The 21,861-nt window shown below is 37.6% G+C and overlaps 1 protein-coding gene across 5 annotated transcripts in view; it reads left to right on the top strand.

Moving 5' to 3' along the window:
• Positions 1-21,861, top strand: part of lola (longitudinals lacking) — a 581,907-nt gene that overhangs the window by 466,871 nt on the left and 93,175 nt on the right. The window contains exon 5 of one of the 5 annotated variants that reach the window (XM_067135851.2): positions 18,427-18,803. The exons of 3 other annotated variants lie outside the window; for them this stretch is intronic. In XM_067135851.2, coding sequence (XP_066991952.1) covers positions 18,427-18,803 — 377 coding nt within the window. Of the gene's footprint in view, positions 1-18,426; positions 18,969-21,861 lie in introns of those variants that run through there. One more of the 5 variants, XM_067135847.2, reaches the window with a different exon arrangement.

The raw sequence follows: 21,861 nt of genomic DNA on the forward strand, positions 1-21,861 counted from the left end.
AGGTAACTTCTTTTTGTAATGCCCATTAGAAGAAAAGAATGATGTCCAAGTTTTAAACATTGATTGATGACATTCAACAACTTGTAATGGGCTTGGTTTAAGTCTGCTGTGGCGTATGACCTCATACCAATCTTTAGGTATCTCCGTTACTGCAGTGTGTGATATCAGCCCCATATCTTTGTCGCACTCAAGATACGAGTGCCCTCTTTCTGGAAATATCATCGTAATTTTTTCCAGCCTCTGGCAAACTGTTACTACATAATGAATGTACCGAAATTCAGTAATTTTCTTTTTTTTTTTTTTTTTGGTCAGCACATGAATCGCAGAATATATGAAGCCATTTCACATCAGGGGAGAGAATGTTAAATATAAAGTGGTGAAGCATTAATATTACATTATCCGCTCCTCTCTTTGTTATAGTCTCATAGAATACAGACTCTCCAGTAGCTAAAATATGGATATTAAACAAATGAACTGTCAGCTGACGTTTGTAATATACCATGTTACTTGCTATATTTGGAACTGGCAGATTCTTCTGAAAATCCATAGCAATGGCCTCTTCTTCCTTCCTTTTTGCACAAAATTTCTTGCAGAGACATTTTCTTTCATAAAAAGCTGCAGCCTTTCTCAAATGAAGCTCTTTCCTGGTTTCAAGTTCTTTCAGTTCTGTAGTCAATTGCTGTAATAGGCCTTGATCAATCGATTTCTGTTGCAAAGATGCCAGTTCATTTTTTAAATACATCTCTTGGGCTTTCATACCGTCACATTCACTACATGTATCCGATCTTGGATATCCAAATGAAATATTGTACTCCGAATTGAATATTCGCAAATAAGTGTCATAAGACACTGGATTATTTGGATACCTCTCCATGTACATAAGGTGTAATTTCTTAGCATTGAGTTCTTCTGGGAGATAAACTTTTGATGTCCGGTTCAAAGAATAGTGTGATTGACGACCTTGCAGGGACTGAATATGTTCATGAATTGCATTCCTGGTTTCATCACTTAGAGCATGTGGTCTATTTGTGTGCTTTCCTCTTCCGTCTGGTATCACCTTACCACATTCTTTTATTTGCTCTTGAATGATTTGTAATGTTCTTGGGGTTATTCCATGCAAATGCTCTATAGCAAATGGGCACTTCTGTCACAATGCCATTTTATTTAGTTCTAACTGTGAAAGAATATGAGTGGTAATAAAAAAGGGCTTCACATTGACCTTTCCTAGGGCGTCTCCTTTGTAAAGATTTATTTTGATCAAACCACTTAAATACAACCTTTGTACATCTCGATCAGGAAGACTATTGAAATATTTAATGATACATTCCTCTTTTCTTCATTCAATCTATCAAAACACTTCAATCTGGTGCACTTACAGTCCTGTCCTATTTCATGTATCTGTGCTCTTAGTTTCTTTCCTGCATCAACCACTCGGCCATACTTTCTTTTCTTCGCACTTTGGCTCAATTCTGGACTTTTACCTAGATCCAGAAACACTGCACTTGGTTTTAGATTTACACCTCACTTTTACTAAACTGCAGCATTAATAATGGAAATGTTCATTAATGTAAACCCAACAATGCCACACTAAGAATAAATAAACATAAATACCAACTCCCGAGAAATATAATTCTTCCTTAAGAATAGAGTAGAATGGACTACCATCATTTTTCCTTCAAATACCAGGACTCTTATCGGTCTTCCACAAAATATTTAACTGTGAATATCACCGGACCCTTAGCATTATTCACACAAATGAATATACACAAAGAAACTGCATGATTTGCTGCACAAAATGGCGTCAACACCAAAAATTGGAAAAATTGGACCTTCATCATTATTCCCCCCCCCCAAGTCTTCATACGTTTTCAGGTAGCTTCAGCTTTCTAAGGAGGGCTACTTACACTTATCCAAAGATCATGTAAACGAGTAGTTCTTTTCTTGTTTACCATGACTCCTCTCCTTCAGTAGGTTGTATTAACAGTCTGATCCTCTCTCCTTTTACATTCCTTCTGTCTTTCTCAAGCTTGCTGAAAAATATGTATTTGTGTATGAAAGCACAAAAATAACTACTGCTTTGAACTGCATTCTCATCTGAATTACATCAGTATACCAACTGAGAGCTATGGATAACCCAAAGTATTAAAAGGAAAGAGGATGGTAAAAGTCTTGTACACTTTATCTTTGTGGTACATTGGTTAGAATTTTGTCTTCCCAATAAATTGTGGTGATTTGTTGTCATTGCTCTTGTCCTGCTTCAGGTTGGGAATGATGATGTGATTATCATTTACCAAGTATGAAGAGTGTGAAACTGATAATCAAATCGTCTAAAATGGAAAACATATACAAGGAGGAAAGTAACTGTAGGTATGCATGACAGAATATTTTGAATTACTGTAGCTTATTTGTGGTAAATAATAACAAAGACATGTGGTCTCCAGAGAGTCTGTGAGGAGGAGGCCCTAGCTAAGATTAATTCTAATGTTGAAGACAGCATGAACACCCAACCGCTGAGCCAGAGGAATTAACCAATGAAAGTTAAAATCCCTGACCTAACCGGAAATTGAACATGGGACCCCTTGGACCAAAGGCCAGCATTCTAACTGTTTAGCCATGGAGCCAGACTTTGAGGTAAATGATATAATTTGAAGGCAAGTACTTCATGAGCAATAAAAATTGTAGCTATGGAATGGGTGTTAAGCAAATAATGTTGTTATTAATCATTTTCATTCCTGTTCAATGGAACTGTGTAAATACTGAACATGTAGGAATTTTATATAAAAAATAAAGTTCCCTTATGGAAATCATAATTTAATTTCACCTACTGTGAACATTTAAGTATTCAAGTTCTTTAGGGTTTTTCAGTCATGAAATTACCAGTGTTTTGCCCCTGTGTGGCAGCAGGCTTACTCATTACACAAAGCAAAGCAAACTTACCTCCGTACAGGCCAAGAAGGCCGTTGGAGGAGTGGAAGGTAAAGGCTTCCACCATTGTTAACCTTGGCACGTATTGGGGTAGAGTGGTTAGTTCTACGCCCGGCAGCCTTTGCCCCAGGAATTAACCTGGTACTCATTTTTGGTGTAGGCTGAGTGAACCTCAGGGCCAGAAGAGGAAATCTTGTTTCTTAAATTTTACGACTTCCTGACGGGGATTCGAACCCACGTCCTTCCGGGCGAACCGAGCACGCCTTTACCGCCTCGGCCAGGCAGCCCCTTACTCATTACACAGGTCTACAAAATAAAATCAGTTTCAATCACCTTAGATGAATGTACATTTTTCTGTACTAGATTTTCATGCAGATAACAGAAATCACTTTAGTTTCCTTGTATCACATATAAAAAGTTATACATAATTTTAAAATATCATGAGAACACACAACACTAGAAAATCCTCAAACATACCTATCTACATATTCATAATAAAATAACACTTAACATGCCCAGTTATAATTTTTTACTTGTACTTGCTATTAAAAAGCTTTCAATAGTCCATTGTACACAGGTTGAAGCAAGAAGTGCTTAGAAGATGACTGTCTTTTGTGTATTTTCTGGATCATCTCAGCAAAGCATCCAGCGGTAGTTTCCCATCATAGACTTGTTCCAGAAACCCTAGTAACATTTTTTCACCACCTTAATTTCTTGATGAAGTCTTTCTCCATCTCGTCAGTGATGTTGCCAAAGTCTGTTGGGAAAAAGTCTAAATGAAAGTGCAGGAAATGGGGTTTGAGTGATGTGAAACTTTTCCAAGCTGTCGGTTCCACTTCACTCAAGGCTCCCCACCACAACCAGTATTCTCCATCCTCTTATAACTTTCTTGTGTGGCCCCATTAACATGTTTAATTTTGCAGACAAATTATTTGTAAACTTTGCAGTTAGTTATGATAATCCTTAATTTATTTTACCTAGTGTTTTAATGAAAGTTTTAACCAAGCTTTATGTGGAGAGGTTAACAAATTAATAAGCGGGAAGTGTTGGGACATTCTCTTCTCCTGGCTTTTAAGTGCCTCTTGGTTTCCAGTCATATGTGACGTAATGTTCTTCAGTACTTCGACTGTCCGGAAGGCTGAGGAAGCAAGAGATTTTGTTAATCCCCTTGGAAGCCCATCAACTTATCAATTACCTGGAAATCACAACGATACATGTTGATGATATTCAATAGTCACTAGAACCACATTCATATTTTCATAACTTTCTTTGAAATGCACAGAATGGGCAATGGATAGCATTTTTGAGGCATGATAGAAGATTTAATCTGCAGGAAAATAAGACGTGTATTACTCCCACGTCTTTTATTTACTTCAATATACATTTTTATCTGTAAGATCGGCAATCAAAAGCTTAAGGTAACGTGTACAACATACCTTCTATTATATAGTAGGAGTTCAGTACATTCACTAACATAAAATTCAACAGAAGAAACAAATCTTTCCCTTCAACATACAGACTGTCACTGTGGTGGATGTCTAAAATTTGATGGACTTGTAATAGAAGTTCATTTAAGATAAAATAAAATGAGGGAAAGCCCACACACACAGCATGCCCAAGAAATTGCAGCCTGCCGCAGGTAGCTTAAACATGTGACGATCAAACCACTGTATAAATCGGAAGTTACATATGGTAGAGAAAAAAATAAAAGGAGGTTTGTAATCTGCACTTGGATACCCACTTATTACCACTTATTACAATCATTAATTTTATGGCAGTTTTTTCATTGTTTTTTTACCTATGTTGTTATTATTATTACTGAGCGCGATAGCTGCAGTTGCTTAAGTGCGGCCAGTAATCGGGAGATAGTGGGTTCGAACCCCACTGTCGGCAGCCCTAAAGATGGTTTTCCATGGTTTCCAATTTTCACACCAGGCAAATGCTGGGGCTGTACCTTAATTAAGGCCACAGCCGCTTCTTTCCCATTCCTTCTACCCCATCATCGCCATAAGACATATCTGTGTCAGTGCGACGTAAAGCAAAAAAAAAAGAAGAAATTATTTTTCCTACGTGTTCATACAGTGCGTTTTATTTTTTACAAGTTGCTTTATGTCACTCCAATACAGAGAAGAGGTCTTATGGCCACGATGGGATAGAAGTGGGCAGGAAGTGTCTGTGGCCTTGATTAAGGTGTGAAAATGGAAAACCACGGAAAACCATCTTCAGGGCTGCCGACAGAGGGGTTCAAATGGACTGTCTCCCAACTGCAAGCTCACAGCTATGTACCTGTAACCGCATGGCCAACTCGCTTAGTGTTCATACAATTGTTATCACAGTTCTTACATCTGTTATCTCCAGCTTATGATGATCTCAGTTCAACCAGCTTTTCTTTCACAGTTGCAAAATCAGCCTCTAAATGAGAATGTTTAATGTAAGCTCTTTAGCCCTTTTCAGTTGTGTAATTAGCAGTGTTTTGCCCCAATGTGGCACTGAACTCAGTTTGATTGCCAGAACTCTCCATGACATTAATAGCTGAGACTTGAAAGGGAACTACAAGATGCAAAAATACTTCAACTGTCAAGAAATTTCAACAGAAAGAGTTTGTTATACAGGTTCCTAATTTGTAAACTGTAGTTTGAGTCATCAGTCCATAAACTGGTTTGATGCAGCTCTCCATGCCACCCTATCCTGTGCTAACATTTTCATTTCTAAGTAACTATTGCATCCTACATCTGCTCTAATCTGCTTGTCATATTCATACATTGGTCTACCCCTACCGTTCTTACCACCTACACTTCCTTCAAAATCCAACCGAACAAGTCCTGGGTGTCTTAAGATGTGTCCTGTCATTCTATCCCTTCTTCTCATCAAATTTAGCCGAATCGATCTCCTCTCACCAATTCGATTCAGTATCTCTTCATTCGTGATTCGATCTATCCATCTCACCTTCAGCATTCTTCTGTAACACCACATTTCAAAAGCTTGTATTCTCTTTCTTTCTGAGCGAGTTATCGTCCATGTTTCACTTCCATACAATGCCATGTTCCACACGAAAGTCTTCAAAAACATCTTTCTAATTCCTATATCAATGTTTGAAGTGAGCAAATTTCTTTTCTTAAGAAAGCTCTTCCTTGTTTGTGCTAGTCTGCATTTTATGTCCTCCTTACTTCTGCCATCGTTAGTTATTTTACTACCCAAGTAACAATATTCATCTGCTTCCTTTAAGACTTCATTTCCTGATCTAATATTTCCTGCATCACCTGCCTTCGTTCAACTGCACTCCATTACTTTTGTTTTGGACTTACAGTATTTATTTTCATCTTGTACTCCTTACCCAAGACTTCGTCCATACCATTCAGCAGCTTTTCGAGATCTGCAGTCTCAGATAAAATAACAATATCATTGGCAAATCTCAAGGTTTTGATTTCCTCTCCCTGGATTGTGATTCCCTTTCCAAATTCCTCTTTGATTTCCTTTACTGCCTGCTCTATGTAAACGTTGAAAAGGAGGGGGGGGGGAACAAATTGCAGCCTTGCCTCACTCCTTTCTGGATTGCTGCTTATTTTTCGAAGCCCTCAATTCTTATCACTGCAGACTGATTTTTATACAGATTGTAGATAATTCTTTGTTGATTATTGATTATGTATAAGTATTGACAAGGCAGTGAAAATATTTTACAGATTTTTAATTCTTTGTTCTCAGTATCTGATCCCAATTACCTTCAGAATCTTTAATAGCTTGGTCCAACCAACATTATCAAATGCCTTTTCTAGATCTACGAATGCCATGTATGTGGGCTTGTCCTTCTTGATTCGATCCTCTAAGATCAGGCGTAAAGTCAGGATTGCTTCACGTGTTTCTACATTTCTTGTGAAACCAAATTGATCTTCTCCCAACTCTGCTTCAACTTGTTTTTCTATTCTTCTGTAAATAATATGTGTTAAAATTTTTCAGGCATGAGATACTAAACTAATGATGTGGTAGTTTTCACACCTGTCAGCACCAGCTTTCTTGGGAATAGGTATAACAACATTCTGCCGAAAATCAGATGGGACTTCTCCTGTCTCATACATTTTACACACTAAGTGGAATAACCTTGTCATGCTAGTAATTCAGAAGGAATGTCATCAATTCCAGTTGCCTTGTTCCTATTTAGGTCGCTCACAGCTCTGTCAAACTCTGACCTCAAAATTGGATCTCCCATTTCATCAGCATCAACAGCCTCTTCTTGTTCCAGAACCAAATTATCTACATCTCTACCTTGATACAACTGTTGGATATGTTCCTGCCATCTTTCTGCTTTATCTTCTTTCCCTAGAAGTGGCTTTCCATCTGAGCTTTTAATATTCATACACCTAGATTTCCTTTCTCCAAACGTTTTCTTAATTTTCCTGTATGCAGCATCTACCTTTCCTAGGACCATACAACCTTCGACATCCTTGCACTTCTCCTTCAGCCAGTCTTCCTTAGCTACCTTGCACATTCTATAATTGAGGGGCATAATAAAATAGTTAATTTGGCAAAATATCTTTTACCATGATTTTGAATGAACATATTCTCTATTATATTGTAGGTTTCCTCCTGTCCATTTCATTTCCCCTCAAAGCTCAATAACCGTACTCCATTCAATGTTAATTTCTGTACATCTCAAAAAGTGTACCTGGGCTTTGCCAGGTTCCATTTTGCTATTTATTGACACCAGAAGAGGATCAACTATTATCTGGCATTTTGTAAGTACCTCTAAATTGTGACGATGATGATGATAATAATAATAACAATAATAATAATAATAATAAAATACTTTATTAACGGTAATACCATTTTACACAACAATAGAGAAAAATAAACAAAAGACACTAAAAAGATGTTTAGTGGAGTATAAGTAGAAAAATAGGTACAGATATATACACAGGTGGGATTTACCCAAAGCTCACACTCTCTGATGCCCATTAATTGTTTGGTCGTGTCTAACTACACATTTTCTGGACTGGTATAGGTATTTTTATTCAATTCTTTGGATGGGAGTTTAAAAAATACAGTGTGTGCATTCTGGATGATTGTTGTTGATTAAAAGCATTTTTGTGAAATAATAAAATAATGAACAATGAAAACTTGTCAGCAGTTTATCCTTTTCCTTTACCATAATTAGCGGCAGATTATCATTACCAGACTTTAACATTCTGTAATAAATGTGAACCAACATTGATTTATTCAGTGTCTTTTATTGTTTGCAGTAAATTACTTTTATTCCTGTTGTGTAATTTGTACAAACCTAAATATGTATTATGTATATGAATCATTCAGTTCCCTTTCTGATATAGACAGAACTAGTATGTGACTGGGCAAGATTAAATAGTAAAGCATTCAAGCTCTTTAGACCATTTCAGCCATGAAATTACAGGCATTTCACCACTGGGTGACAGTGGGCTTGTCAGTTGTCTTGCCACAGCTCTCCAAGATGCTGACAACCAGTATGCCATTGAGACATCAAAGCAAACCTTCTTTGTAGGAAAGATTTGGTTTATACATGTGGAGGTACATAATACCCCTTAGTGCGTTGTCCTACAATGGAGGCTTGTGGTGATGTTTCAGTGATGCACTAGCCACCACTGTCCTGGAAAAGCGTGGCAATCCAACTGACACTGGGACAAAATGCTCGTAATTTCACTATTGAAAAAGGCTAATGAGCTTTAATACTTAAATATTTTGCAGTCAATGAAATGAAATTACCATTCCCTCGTAGGGAAATTTTTGATAAGATTAAGTTTCATCAACAATAAAGTTGAGTTGTCAATAATCAGACATGTTTTGTAATAGTTTTGAACAAGTGAAAAATAATCCAGCTAATGTGTCATTCTTTGCATATTATCTGTGATAGAAATAATAGAGAAATAAAGGAGGGATTGAACCTGGAGTTAAACAGAGATCTTCTGGTTTCGTGCTGACCAGTCTAACATGTGGAATTGCCCTTCCACTTTTCAGTACTTCTTCTAGTTCAGGTACCTCCAAGATATGTGTATCATGAAGTACAGAAGTTGACTAGCAATGTCTGTCAACCTAGGAATGATTTAATTGCTGAATAATTCTTCACATATTCATGAGCTCATGAAATGACGCAGTGGTGATATAGTCCTATAGTAGATGTTGTAAGGTATTGGCTGTGTGTTTTAGGTTGTTATAGTGTAAGCTGTAGACATAGTTAAACCAGTTTTAGTAATGGGAACAAAACTGAATGCTACTTATATCATCATCTATGGATGATAATAGCTGAATAATCTCTTATTTAAGCATGCCTGTTACCGTAATTAGTCCTCACGTGGAAGTATTGTCATCTAGTGCCTTCTGGTAGTTCTTTAGTTGCTGGTGGACCCAGGGTGAGGGAAACACTGCCTCACTAAATACTTTTGATTTTTAATTCTGTCTTATTGTGAACTTTAAAGATGAGTTTCTCCAAATATATTTTCTTCAACGATAGTACTGCCTCTTGGAAAAAAGGCAAATCCTCTTCTCTTTTCTTTCATTGTGCTTTGCCAGTGTGGAAATGGATAAAAATGCTCTTGAGGATAATAATTTGAAATCTTCCATTTGAATGGAATGACTGAGTGAGTAGCTGGGCCCAAGGAATATGGCTACACAGTCTCTCCAATAGACCAAATGAACGGCTATGCTGTTTGGGTCATGTAGCTGTCGGCTTGCATTCGGGAGATACTGTCGGCAGCCCTGAAGATGGTTTTGTGGGTTTCCTATTTTCACACTTGGAAAATGCTTATCTGTATCTTAATTAAGGCCTCGCATGGTCTCTTCCTTTCCACTCTTAGCCCTTTCCTATCCCATCATCGCCATATGACCTATCAGTGTCGGTACAATGTAAAACAAATTGAAATGAAATTCTCTAGTAGCTCATTTCCAGTTTTTTAAAATTCTAAAGTGTTCAACTTTTACTATTACTAAGTAGTGTTGAATGGTCTTATTTTATGTTCATGTATCATGATAAATATAATTAGAGAACAGTCTCCATAATCTGATCATTCAGTAGTCCAGCACATCCTGTAATCTAGCATACTATGTTGAAACATCTGTTTTTGAAAAGATTGCAAGGATAATTCTTTAAAAAACATCTCTTTACATTAAAACAATAAACACAGTCGACAGCTTTCTTACTGAAAATGATGATGTAGGCTACTTCCCTTTCCCAAAATACAGGGTCCAATGTTACACTTATTCCAGTGGCTTGTAAGTGTTCTTAATTGAATTGTATATTTTTGAGTCATTACTTTACTGTTGGTATGTAGATAACATTCAACACATACAATATTAAATGAAGTATGCATAAATGGACCTTTTTGAACATATAAATCCCAATAATCCAGCTTTTATAATAATTCTGCAAACCCCCCCAGTCCTGAAATTGTGCTGTTCATGCTTTCCACTATGTTTATATTTAAGTTACGTACTGCTGATAATAATGTTTCCTTATTGAATTGTATTTGGGTTATTTAGATTGACTTAGTGATGTTTAAGTGTAGTGAATTTTGTTAATCCCCTCGTGAGATTCTTAAGAAGTGGTATTCTAGTGTGACTCAAATGGAACTAAAATTTTCGTAGTAAACCACTAATCTTTCACATATTATTGCAGTTGACTGGGATGCTTATGAAGAAGAATATTATCATCCACAAGTATTGGACTCTGCAGAATCGTGTGAATCCGACTTGGAGGTACAGAATATAAGGGAACTCCAAGTGAAGAACCAAACCCAGTTTTTTAATCAAAATCAAATATCACAGTCCTCTAGAAATAACTTCACTCAAACTGGACAGTATGTGTGTGTGAAATGTGGTAGAAAGTACTTGCATAAAAATTCTTTGTATAAACACATGAAGTACCTCTGTGGCAAAGAACCATCATTCCAGTGCGCTCAATGTCCATATAAAGCCAAACTACGGGCTGATCTGACTAAACATGTATATTTGAAGCACATAAACCCTGGCAACGATGACCGTCCATTTGAATGCCCCAGATGTGGTCGAAGGTACAAAATGAGGTGTTCCTTATTGGTTCATCAAAGGAATGAATGTGGAAGTCGGTCATCTGTTCAGTGCTGATATCCTATACGAATACATTGCAAGGCTCTGCAGTAAACAACCTTCCTCACTTTTGAAACTTAAGACTGTTAATTATTTCTGGAAATTTTGAATAATGCCCTAGTTCAATGTTTGTTACAGCTTAAGACCCCTGAAGCAATTCTTTTATTATATCATCTGTATTTTTCATTCCCTGTGGTTTCATTTATTATTATTATTATTATTATTATTATTATTATTATTATTATTATTATTATTATTATTACTTTTTAAAATATTATTTTTTATCTCCAGTCTGTCTACATTGGACTTGCTTTTTTTTATCACTGATTGTATATTTTTTGTAATCTACCATATCCCTGCTACCTTTCCAGATCATACATGTGGTTTCCATTTCCTTTCATTTAAGTTCTCATCTATATGTGTTTTGGTTTTATTCGTGATTAACACTCAAACCGCGGCTGGGTCATTTGTGACCCAGCTGCTATTTCTTTCTACCCTATCTTCTACAAAAAATATATTTGTGGCATGTGTACAGACACAGAATATTATGTATTCTCAACGTGTGTGTCGTGTGAATTGCCATTCCTACAAATAAGCTATATGCAGCATAATCTTCATCGTGTGTACTGATGTCAGATGATTGGTCTCTAAAAATGGAGGAGGTGGAAGCCTTTCTTGCTATACTGTACAATTGCGGAGCCATAGGAGCAAGGGCTTAGAAATAGACTCATTGTGGGTCAGCGAAGTGGGGCAATCTTATTTTCCACATAGTCCTTATATTTATGGTTAATATTCTACATCAAAATATACTATGTGCATTAAATTTCAAAAAAAAATATCCAGTGCAGGTACTGGTATATTCATTGGCTCTACATTTGTTACAGATAGTTCTTTTTCAGAGTACAAAGAAGAAAGAACTAATAGCTGGGTCACAAATGACCCAGCCACGGTTCTAGTGTTAAACACTTTTAATCTTCATGATTATCAAGCAAAGGTAGAATTTCAAACCAGATAAGGAAAAATAATGGGAGTAAATGTGGCTTAACTTGGCAAGAACACAAAATAAATTAGAATTAGGTGGAAGCATTTCTGAGTAATGTAATCAATAATCATTTAGAGGCTCCATGGCTGAGTGATGAGTGCCTTGGTCTTTGGTCAGCAAGCTCCTGAGTTTAATTCCTGCCTGAGTTGAGTAATTTGAATAGTAAACTTTTAATTCCTTCGGTTCAGGTACTGGGTGCTTGTGCTGTTCCCAACATTCTTACAACTGGTGTACCACACACAACTCTATCCTCCGTCACACATTAACATAGCAGATGGTATCCACTCTTGCTGGATCTGCCTTACAAGACTTGCATCAGACCATTATTATTATTACTATTATTACAGTGCAAGTTGGCTGTGTGGTTAGGGTCGTGCAGCTGTGAGCTTGCATTTGGGAGATAGTGGGTTCGAACCCCACTGTTGGCTGCCCTGAAGATGGTTTTCCATGCTTTCCCATTTTCACACCAGGCATATGCTGGAGCTATCCCTTGATTAAGGCCATGGTCACTTATTTCATGCTCTTAGCCCTTTTCTATCCCATCAATGCCACAAGACCTACCTGTGTTGGTGCGACATAAAGCAAGTTGTAATATATATATTTGGAGTGGAAGAAGAGTTCTATTTGAAATGTCACTTTAGATGGTTATTTTCTTTTAGTGTATAACTTTTAGTGCCGGGAGTGCCCGAGGACATGTTGAGCTACACTCCATGGGGTTGACCTAGATATACTGCAGTGTGAGGGTGTTGTCTGTGGTTGTAGTTCTAATTGTGTGGGCTAGGACTGGGCAGGAGGCAGCCATGGCTTTAAGAAAGGTACAATCCAAGCATTTTCCTAGAGTCAAAAAAGGAAACCACGGAAAACCATTTCGGGGATGGCTGTTGGGGGATTCCAACTCACCAGTCTCCCGAGTACAGAGCTAGTAGCCATAACTGGCCTTGCCGCACTGAGCTAATCTCTTCGGTTGTAGATAGTTAGTGAATACCTATGATGGTAGGAGGGAAACATTGCTAACAGACAGAAAAGTAGAAAAGGATGGGCAGGGTGAGCTCATCTTTTTTTCTACCACTTTACATGCAGTGAAATCTTTGAAATTTCACTCTATGCATGCTCATGTCCAGACTCAGGCCAATCTTTTCCTAATATTCCTTCTGTCATAAATATATTTCTGCTTTAGTTTAGGTAACAACCTATCCCTTTCAGAGGCTTTTTCATTCTGAAGCCACATATTACATAGAATTTGTCATCCCCTCTCACCAGGACATAAAGAATCCTTGCTTATCTTTTTTTCTTATTTTTGTGATATGGTGTGACACCTTGACTAGGAAGATTTAAAGGGATCATAGATAGATATAGGTAAGAATGTGCAGATTTTGTTCTCTTTTTTTCTTAACTCTCTCTCATTTAGAATGAAATTTGATCACTTACCAAATATAGTCATTAGCATTTGATGGCAGAATTTTTCTTTCCCACAGGAAAGTGCTTCTGTTTAAACAATAGACCCTACTCCAGAAAGCAAGCTATGTATGTGAAGAAATCTACTTGATGCTTTTGAAGTTTGTGATTTCTATGAAGTTTAATTCAATAATCTGTAACATCATATGAATTACCTAATAACTGTAGTGCTAAGTTGTTCCATTACTGTCTTGTTAGACTATTTTAGATGTAGCCTAATGGATTTAACCTGCGTATTTCACCATGCTGAGACACCTTCTTTCTTGAGAATCATTGCAGACCAATTGCAGCCTTTTGAAATAATTTAAGTTGCTCCTCAAATTCATGTGATTATATTTATATAAATTGAGATATTACATTTTGTATTCCCTCATCAGGACTCAAAGTGTGGAATCATAGGGTATTTAATTAACAGTATCTTGAAATGTTCAAGATTGCAATATTGTGCTTCAGGAGTACAATGAAAAAGTTTATTTATTGTACATGTTTTTTCAGCATATGTAACAAATGATAAGCTAATGCTTGGTGTTAAGATGTATGATGTCGAATGTTATTAATAAACACATACCTGAAATTTTTCGTATAGTTCTTGAATTTTGTCTCATTGTTCTTTAGTACTGTACGGTGTTTTCTTGTTAAAACAGAGTGAACTTGATTGTGACTGACATTGCTTTGACTCAAGTAACAACAGTTGGTAGGCTAGATTATATTAATGAACTCATCATAATCCCATCATATTAAGATAGTGATGTCATTATTCATATTTTGAAAGTGTTGCTAGTTGGCCGTGCGTGTAGAGGCGCGCGGCTGTGAGCTTGCATCCGGGAGATAGTAGGTTCGAATCCCACTATCGGCAGCCCTGAAGATGGTTTTCCGTGGTTTCCCATTTTCACGCCAGGCAAATGCTGGGGCTGTACCTTAATTAAGGCCACGGCCGCTTCCTTCCAACTCCTAGGCCTTTCCTATCCCATCGTCGCCATAAGACCTATCTGTGTCGGTGCGACGTAAAGCCCCTAGCAAAAAAAAAAAAAAAAAAAAAAAAAAAAAAAAAAAAAAAATTGAAAGTGTTGCTGTGTATTAGAACTGCACTCTCACTGTAATGTCTACTGGAGGTTCTGAGCTGCATTATCTTTTATTTGTTTTGTACTTGGATTATGAAAAAAAAACGTTTTACAAACAGTAAAGCGGCCTTAAATTAATATTCAGTGTTCAGTTCATTGAGAGAAGATCAGTATTTTAAAATCTAGCAGGTATATAACACAATTATGCACAATGTAAATTTTTTAAAATAGTTTTCACTTTCTTCCTAATATTCAACACAGATGGACATGTTCATTGTAAATGCTGTCCGGCTCCATGGCTAAATAGTTAGCATGTTGACCTTTGGTCACGGGGGTCCCAGATTCGATTCCCGCCAGGGTCGGGAATTTTTACAATCTTTGGTTAATTCCGCTGGCACAGGGGCTGGGTGTATGTGTCGTCTTCATCATCATTTCATCCTCATTACGATGCGCAGGTCGCTCACGGGTGTCAAATCAAAAGACCTGCACTTGGCAAGCCGAACATGTCCTCAGACACTCCCGGCACTAAAAGCCGTACACCATTTAATTTTTTAAATTGTAAGTGCTAAATAATACTGCTGTATATTTACTTTTAATTTAGTTGTTTATGAGTTGTAAGAGATGTGACTTTACTGCTAATACTACAGGCTTGGGCTTGATTTTAGACATTAATTGGAAATTTTCAAAGTAATTTTGTTATCAATACCAGATAGATGGAAGAGTAACTGGCTGTTCTACTTTAATGATGATAATAATAATAATAATAATAATAATAATAATAATAATAATAATAATAATAATAATAATAATAATAATAATAATAATATCTTATTATACCCTATTTTATGCTCTGTCCAGATCTGTAGCTGACTGGTCAGCATCCTGGACTTTGGCCTCAAGGTCCCACTCTTATACATGGAGTAAATAATAATAATCGTATGGCCTCAGCTACCGTTTGCAGACATTTCGATTTGACGCCATCTGGCTGTCTGCTCGTCAATTTCGACGTTCCGGTTTACTCTGTCTGCCATCTAGCGGACCTAGAGTAAACCGGATCTCTCTTGGGCGTCTATGGCTGAGATTTAAATGCCAACATCGTACGACATGGAGTGTCGAATGGACTTTTTTTCGTCCTTCAAAAATCCGACTACCTCTGCCGGGTTTGAACCCGCTATCTTGGGATTCAGAGGTCGACACTCTACCACGGATCCACAGAGGCAGCTATACATGGAGTTATAGTTGTGGATTGGTAATTTCCTTGTCTCATAGATTGAATTTCTGTGCTACCCCCAACATCCCTGGATATTGCACAACACTACTATCCACTAAGCTAATACTTGATTTTCTATACATGGCAAATGCCACCCATTCTTATCAGTCTTCCTTGCACCAAGCCAGTAATAATAAACCTGTTTCTTCAAGTGAGATGGAGTTATCAGGGGTGTATGTTACTTGTCAGTATTGGTTTCTGCTGAAACTACATGTATATTTGGTAGTACTGTAAGCTAAGGAAGATGAAATTGAGTGTGTTTATATGATAGTTGGGACATGTTCTTGATTTTGAACATCTCCTCAGTCACTGGTTGATTGAGTCTTATATATAATCCCATTGCTCCTGAATTTATTTTGATCTTGGCATTTATTTCACCTTGATATTACATTTTTCCCACTCTGACCTTGAGAGAATGATTTGAAGTGAAACTCCATTTGTTAGTTTGTTCTGTTGCTGCCAGTGTTGATGAGTATTTCTCACGCAGTTTCAGCTGGTGTTGCAATGTTTATAAAATTTTCCTTGATCTGAGACACTACTGCTTCGGGTTATTCCATAGACAGGACAAACAATATTTTCACCAAAATTCTTGTTTTATCTATTTACACATTGTATTATTCTTTCACTTGAAAAAGTGCCTGGAAATATAATTGTTTCTGTATAGTCTAAATCATGAATACTAGAAATGTTTCAATGGTTTTTCAGCCAACAATGTCTTTTGGGTCTCTTGCTTAAACGTATATAATACGCTCCTGAGTGATGTACTGAACAGTCTGTCAATCAGCCTCACATACATGATGTAGAGAAGAAATCTTCTATCATTTGAACAGGAGGTTTCCATGTTTAGTTCATTTGCAGTTAGTGTTAACCAGGCTCTCTTAGGTAAATCAAAACCTTATTCCCAGCAGTTTTGACCTGAACAGTCAATGGTCCCAAGAATGGAAAATAGCTATGAAGAATTGTTGATACAAATGATACGGCTGTTCTATCCTGTATTACTTTTCTATGAAGGTCGATCAAATATAAACAGGATTTTTGCTCCTGAACATCAACAGTTGGTAGGACTGGCCCCGTGCTTCTGCTATGTTTAGGCGGGACCTTTAGGAGTAGAGAGAGTGTGCTGTTAGATATTTCCCACCGTTTTGTCCGTTACGCTCACGATGTCAGAGCAACAGGTGCACCCCTCCACTGCACAATGCATAATTATAAAATTTCTTGCTCGTGAAGGAGTTACAGCAGTGGAAATTTGCCAGAGATAGACTGCACAGTTCGGTGATCAAACATTGTCAAAGACGTGTGTGTTTGCCTGGCATAAAAAGTTCAAGGAAGGACGAGAACGTGTGGAAAATCAGCAACACGATCGCCGTCCTAGGACCAGCATTACAGACGAAAACATTCTTGCGGTTAAAGACGTTATTGACGCCACTGACGGGCGAGAGTATCAGAAATTGCTGAACAAGTCGGAATCAGTTATGGGAGCTGTCAAGCAATCATCATTATGACCTACATTTTCGTAAAGTGTGTTTCAGATGGGTCCCTCGCCTTTTGAACGAAAATCTGAAGTTGAGACGTTTGGAGGTCTGTCAGAGGCTTACAGCAAGGTTTGCAGAAGAAGGTGGTGCATTTTTGTGTCGGATCATCACCTGCGACTAAACATGGGTCCACCACTACACTCCCAAAACCAAAGAAGCCAGTAAGGAGTGGCGGAGGAAAGGAGAGGCAGCACCAGTGAAAGCCAAGACTAGACTGTCTGCTGGCAAGGTTCTTGCAACCGTTTTTTTCGATCAGCGAGGCATTTTGCTGATTGATTTTTTGCATGAGCAACGCACAATCAATGCTGCTGACTGCTGTGAGCTGTTGAACAAGGCGAGGGTTGCATTTCGCCGCAAAAGACGAGACCAACCGATTCGACAGGTCATCCTTCTTCAGGACAATGTGCGGCCCCATACTGCAACTCTAACTGTCTCCAAGCTTCAGGAAATACACTGGACTACACTTTATCATCTTCCTTACAAACCGGACTTATCGCCCTGCAATTTCCATTTGTTTGGACCGCTTAAAGAAGCTCTGCCCGATGACACAACCCTGTTCTTTTTATGATGAGGGCATTAAAAAGCTGCCCATACACTGGGACAAATGCATTTCCAAAGCAGGAAACTATGTGGAAAAATAATTTGTAATTGCCATGTGTTTTTCAATAAATGAATTTAAATAAAAAATAAAATCCAGTTTATATTTGATCCCCCCTCATATGTAGATGTTTATACAGATATGTGTGTCAGGTAATGATGTTATAATGATAAAATGCTGTCAAATGTGATGAAAATAATGTTCTTCTTTGATCTGAGACATTATTGCTCTGGTGTATTTTCATGGAGGGAATTAACACTGTTGTTCCCAAAACTCTTCATAACTACATAGAATTGCTTAAGCTGAAGAAATAGCTGTTTTGCCCTGTATTACTTTTCTGCTTAGTATATGTCAGATAATAATATTATTGGTGAAATGTTGGTAATATAATTAAATAAAGCGATAGTGCAGATTTGATATTCAGTTTTGGCTGACAAGTATCCCTTTTTATATTACAGGTTCACTGGCTGAAGTACATCAGGAGCAGTCCTTTGCATCTGACTGCGCTAAACTGATGGGAATGGATTTACCTGAAGGTGTGGAGATAGAAATATTAGAAGACCAAAATTTCAGTACCACAAGACAGTTTGCTCAGGCAAGAAATGCTGCCCTACGATCAGATCCATTACTGTTAAGCCCCTCAGAAATAGCTGTATTTAGAAAGACTCTGCATGAAGAGAAGAAATTTGGGTGTCTACAGTGTGGTAGGAGATATCGCCATAAAAAACATCTACGTGCTCATCTAAAATATGAATGTGGCAAGGAGCCATCGTTCCTTTGTACATTTTGTCCATACCGCTCCAAGCAGAAATCAGCTCTTTCTAAACATGTGCAGGTAAAACATACTAATCCAGAGGGGGGAAACTATGGTTTTGATTGTTCACAGTGTGGAAAAAGATACAAAAGACAGGAATCTTTACTGTATCATCAGAGGTTAGAGTGTGGTATAGCACAGTTACCTCAACTGGAGTATAATCCACAGTGAATTATAGCCCAGTTGATGTCACTTTTAAAGCTGCAGTTGAATTAAGAAGATGCTGTGCACATCTAAATAAAGATGTAAACTTCTTGTTTGTTCTTGTCTTCTTTCATTGATTTTTTCCTTCAAATATTGTTCACTTCTCTGTGTTCATTGTGTGTATAATACAGGTAGTCCTTATCTAATTCTTTTCCCAGGCTGATGGCTCAGACGGTAGAGCCCAAGTCGATGAGTTCGATCCCTGCTCACTCCAGAGGTATTGTAAATACATCAGCCTTGTGATTCGAACGGGGCTGCGTCGGGTTCATGACTGCAAGTTTTGCTGTAAAATGCGTACCGTGTGATAGATATTGTCTAAATGAAGTATCTTGTTAGTGTGTACCTGAAATTTTTCCACTACTAGTGTAGCAGATGTGCTTGGCTGGAGCTCCAGTTGTACAGAACTTTCCTCACAACCCTTGGCCACCTTAACTTTGAGATATTCCCAATAAGCTTTCTGTTGTTCGGCATGATGATTTTCTATCCTTTCAAATATGTTTTTGATCATTTTGAAGCCATTTATTGTCCAACTGTCACAACATTTTGCAAAAGAAAGGCACTTCTTTCACCAGAGTTTTCTCATATACTCGTAGAACTCACTGAGATGAATCAAACAGCATTTCATATGACATGCTACCATGCCAGAGTCGAGAGCTACACTAATTGTTAGGCACACGATATGTCGATTTTAGTACCTCAAGATGGTGGCACCTTGATGATGCCATACCGAGGTAAGACTCGTGTTACTGGGACAGTGGTCCTTTCTCTTTCCAGTGAAGTATTGAATATTCTCATCACACATCTTGTCTGGAAAGTACTTTGATTTGAAAACTTTCATTTTTTTTGTAACACTCACCAGCCCAAGTACTGTTTGGGACAAAATTCTGGCATCTCTGCATCTCCGAAAACCATAAAGTAGTTAGTGGGACGTAAAACCGTAATATGATATTATCTAGTTCTGTAAGGTAAGTAACTTGGTGGTGAAATAGAGCTTAAACCTTCTCACTGGAGTAATAGACCCTCAGTTTCAGCTAGGATAAGCCTTCTATTGGTCAGCATTGATGATTTTCTATCCATTCAAATGCATTTTCAATCATTTTGAAGCCATTTATTGTCCATATGTCACAATACTTTTCACCACAGTTTCCTCAAATATTCTCAATTTTATTTATGTTGTGCTACCGTATATACTTGTAGACCTCCCTAAGGTGAATCAAACAATGCCTCACATGATGTGCTACCACGCTGGAGTCGAGACTGACACTAATTGTTAGGGACACGTTATGACGATTTTAGTACCTCAAGTGGCTCATACTTTCTGGGAAGCTCCACCTTGTAGCAAATTATGTCTTAATCTTTTGTTGAGATAAGTACAGCATCTTGAACAGCATACGTATTATCTTCAGGTAAATGATCTGTTAAGAGGAATGATATATTTCTATGACAACAGTAATAGTAATTTAGAAGGGAAATTTTATAGCCTAAGGTTTTGGATGTGAAATACTGATATTAGTTTTCCATTTTCAAATCATTTCATAATGTTTCAGGTAATGTTTAGAGAAACTCAATGGGTTCTTAAGACTCTGAATGCTCTATCCTGCCTGTTAAGATCTATTTTCAATACCCTCTTATTTAAAAAATCGTATTGTGGAACAAATATTAAAATGGCTATTTTTTATATAATGATAATATTTTGCTGAGGCAGTTCGCTGTGTGGTATGGGCCATGTGTCTGTAAGCTTGCATTCCGAAGATAGTGGGTTCACACCCACTGCCATCAGCCCTGAAGATGGTTTCCCATTATCATACCAGGCAAATGCTGGGCATGTACCCTAATTCCCTAATTAAGGCCACAGTTGTTTCCTTCTCACTCCTAGCCCATTTCTATCTCATTGTCGCCAAAGACCTGAGTTAGTGTGACGTTAAACCCTTGGCAAAAATGTATTAAATAACAATAGTGTGGCCTCAACTACCATGTACAGGCATTTTTTGACACCATTTAGGCTGCCTCTGCATCAATTTTGATGTTATTTATACATTAAAGCACTTTCATACTGGTAAATTATATAAAATATATTTGACTTAACTGAAAATTAAATTTGAAAGACAAACCAAGTCAATTTTCATTCCTGCTTACTCTAGGGAACAGCCTGTTCTACAAGCCTGGGTAAATGGCAGACCAAATGTACGATAGGTAATGGATAGAGCCCTGCACGGATTTAGTGTCTTGGTGGATACAAACTGTATGCCAGTGCAGATAATTTTGCTGATAATTTCTAAATTATGACGTTTATTAATTTTCACTCAGGTATACTCTTATTTTTGCTTGTGGTTAGGCGACCCTTGACAGTGGTATAGGAGAATGGTGATATTATATAAAGAGCCTTGAGACCATAAAAGCCATAAGCCTGATCTAAGCTTAACTGGCTCCTGACTGCAATTAATGGGAAGAAGGAACAAAGGTCAATACATTGGTAGTTGTCGCAAGAGAAAATCCCTCATAAACCTGTGACTGTAGGGCATTCTGGTGCCAGGTGTTAGGCCTATTGTATAATGTTAACAGATCTATCCATTTCATTACCTTGGGTATAATATACTGTAGTTAAATATTTACAATATCCGCGGATAACCATTCATGGATGTGTGTGCGGATGAAGGAAATGCGGAGCAGATGTGTATATTATTTTGTATATCTGCACAGGGCTTTAGTAATGGAAAGGAACAAACCAAGTGACAGATCAATTCATATATAGAAAGATAGACACACAGAATGGGATAAACACAATGACAGACAGGGAAGAGGGAGCAACAGGAAGAGGAAACACGGACAATCTCCACATCTTCACATACTGCAGTTTCACATGAATGGGCTCTTT

The sequence above is a fragment of the Anabrus simplex genome, chromosome 1 (genome assembly GCF_040414725.1).
Source record: "Anabrus simplex isolate iqAnaSimp1 chromosome 1, ASM4041472v1, whole genome shotgun sequence".
NCBI lineage: Eukaryota > Metazoa > Arthropoda > Insecta > Orthoptera > Tettigoniidae > Anabrus > Anabrus simplex.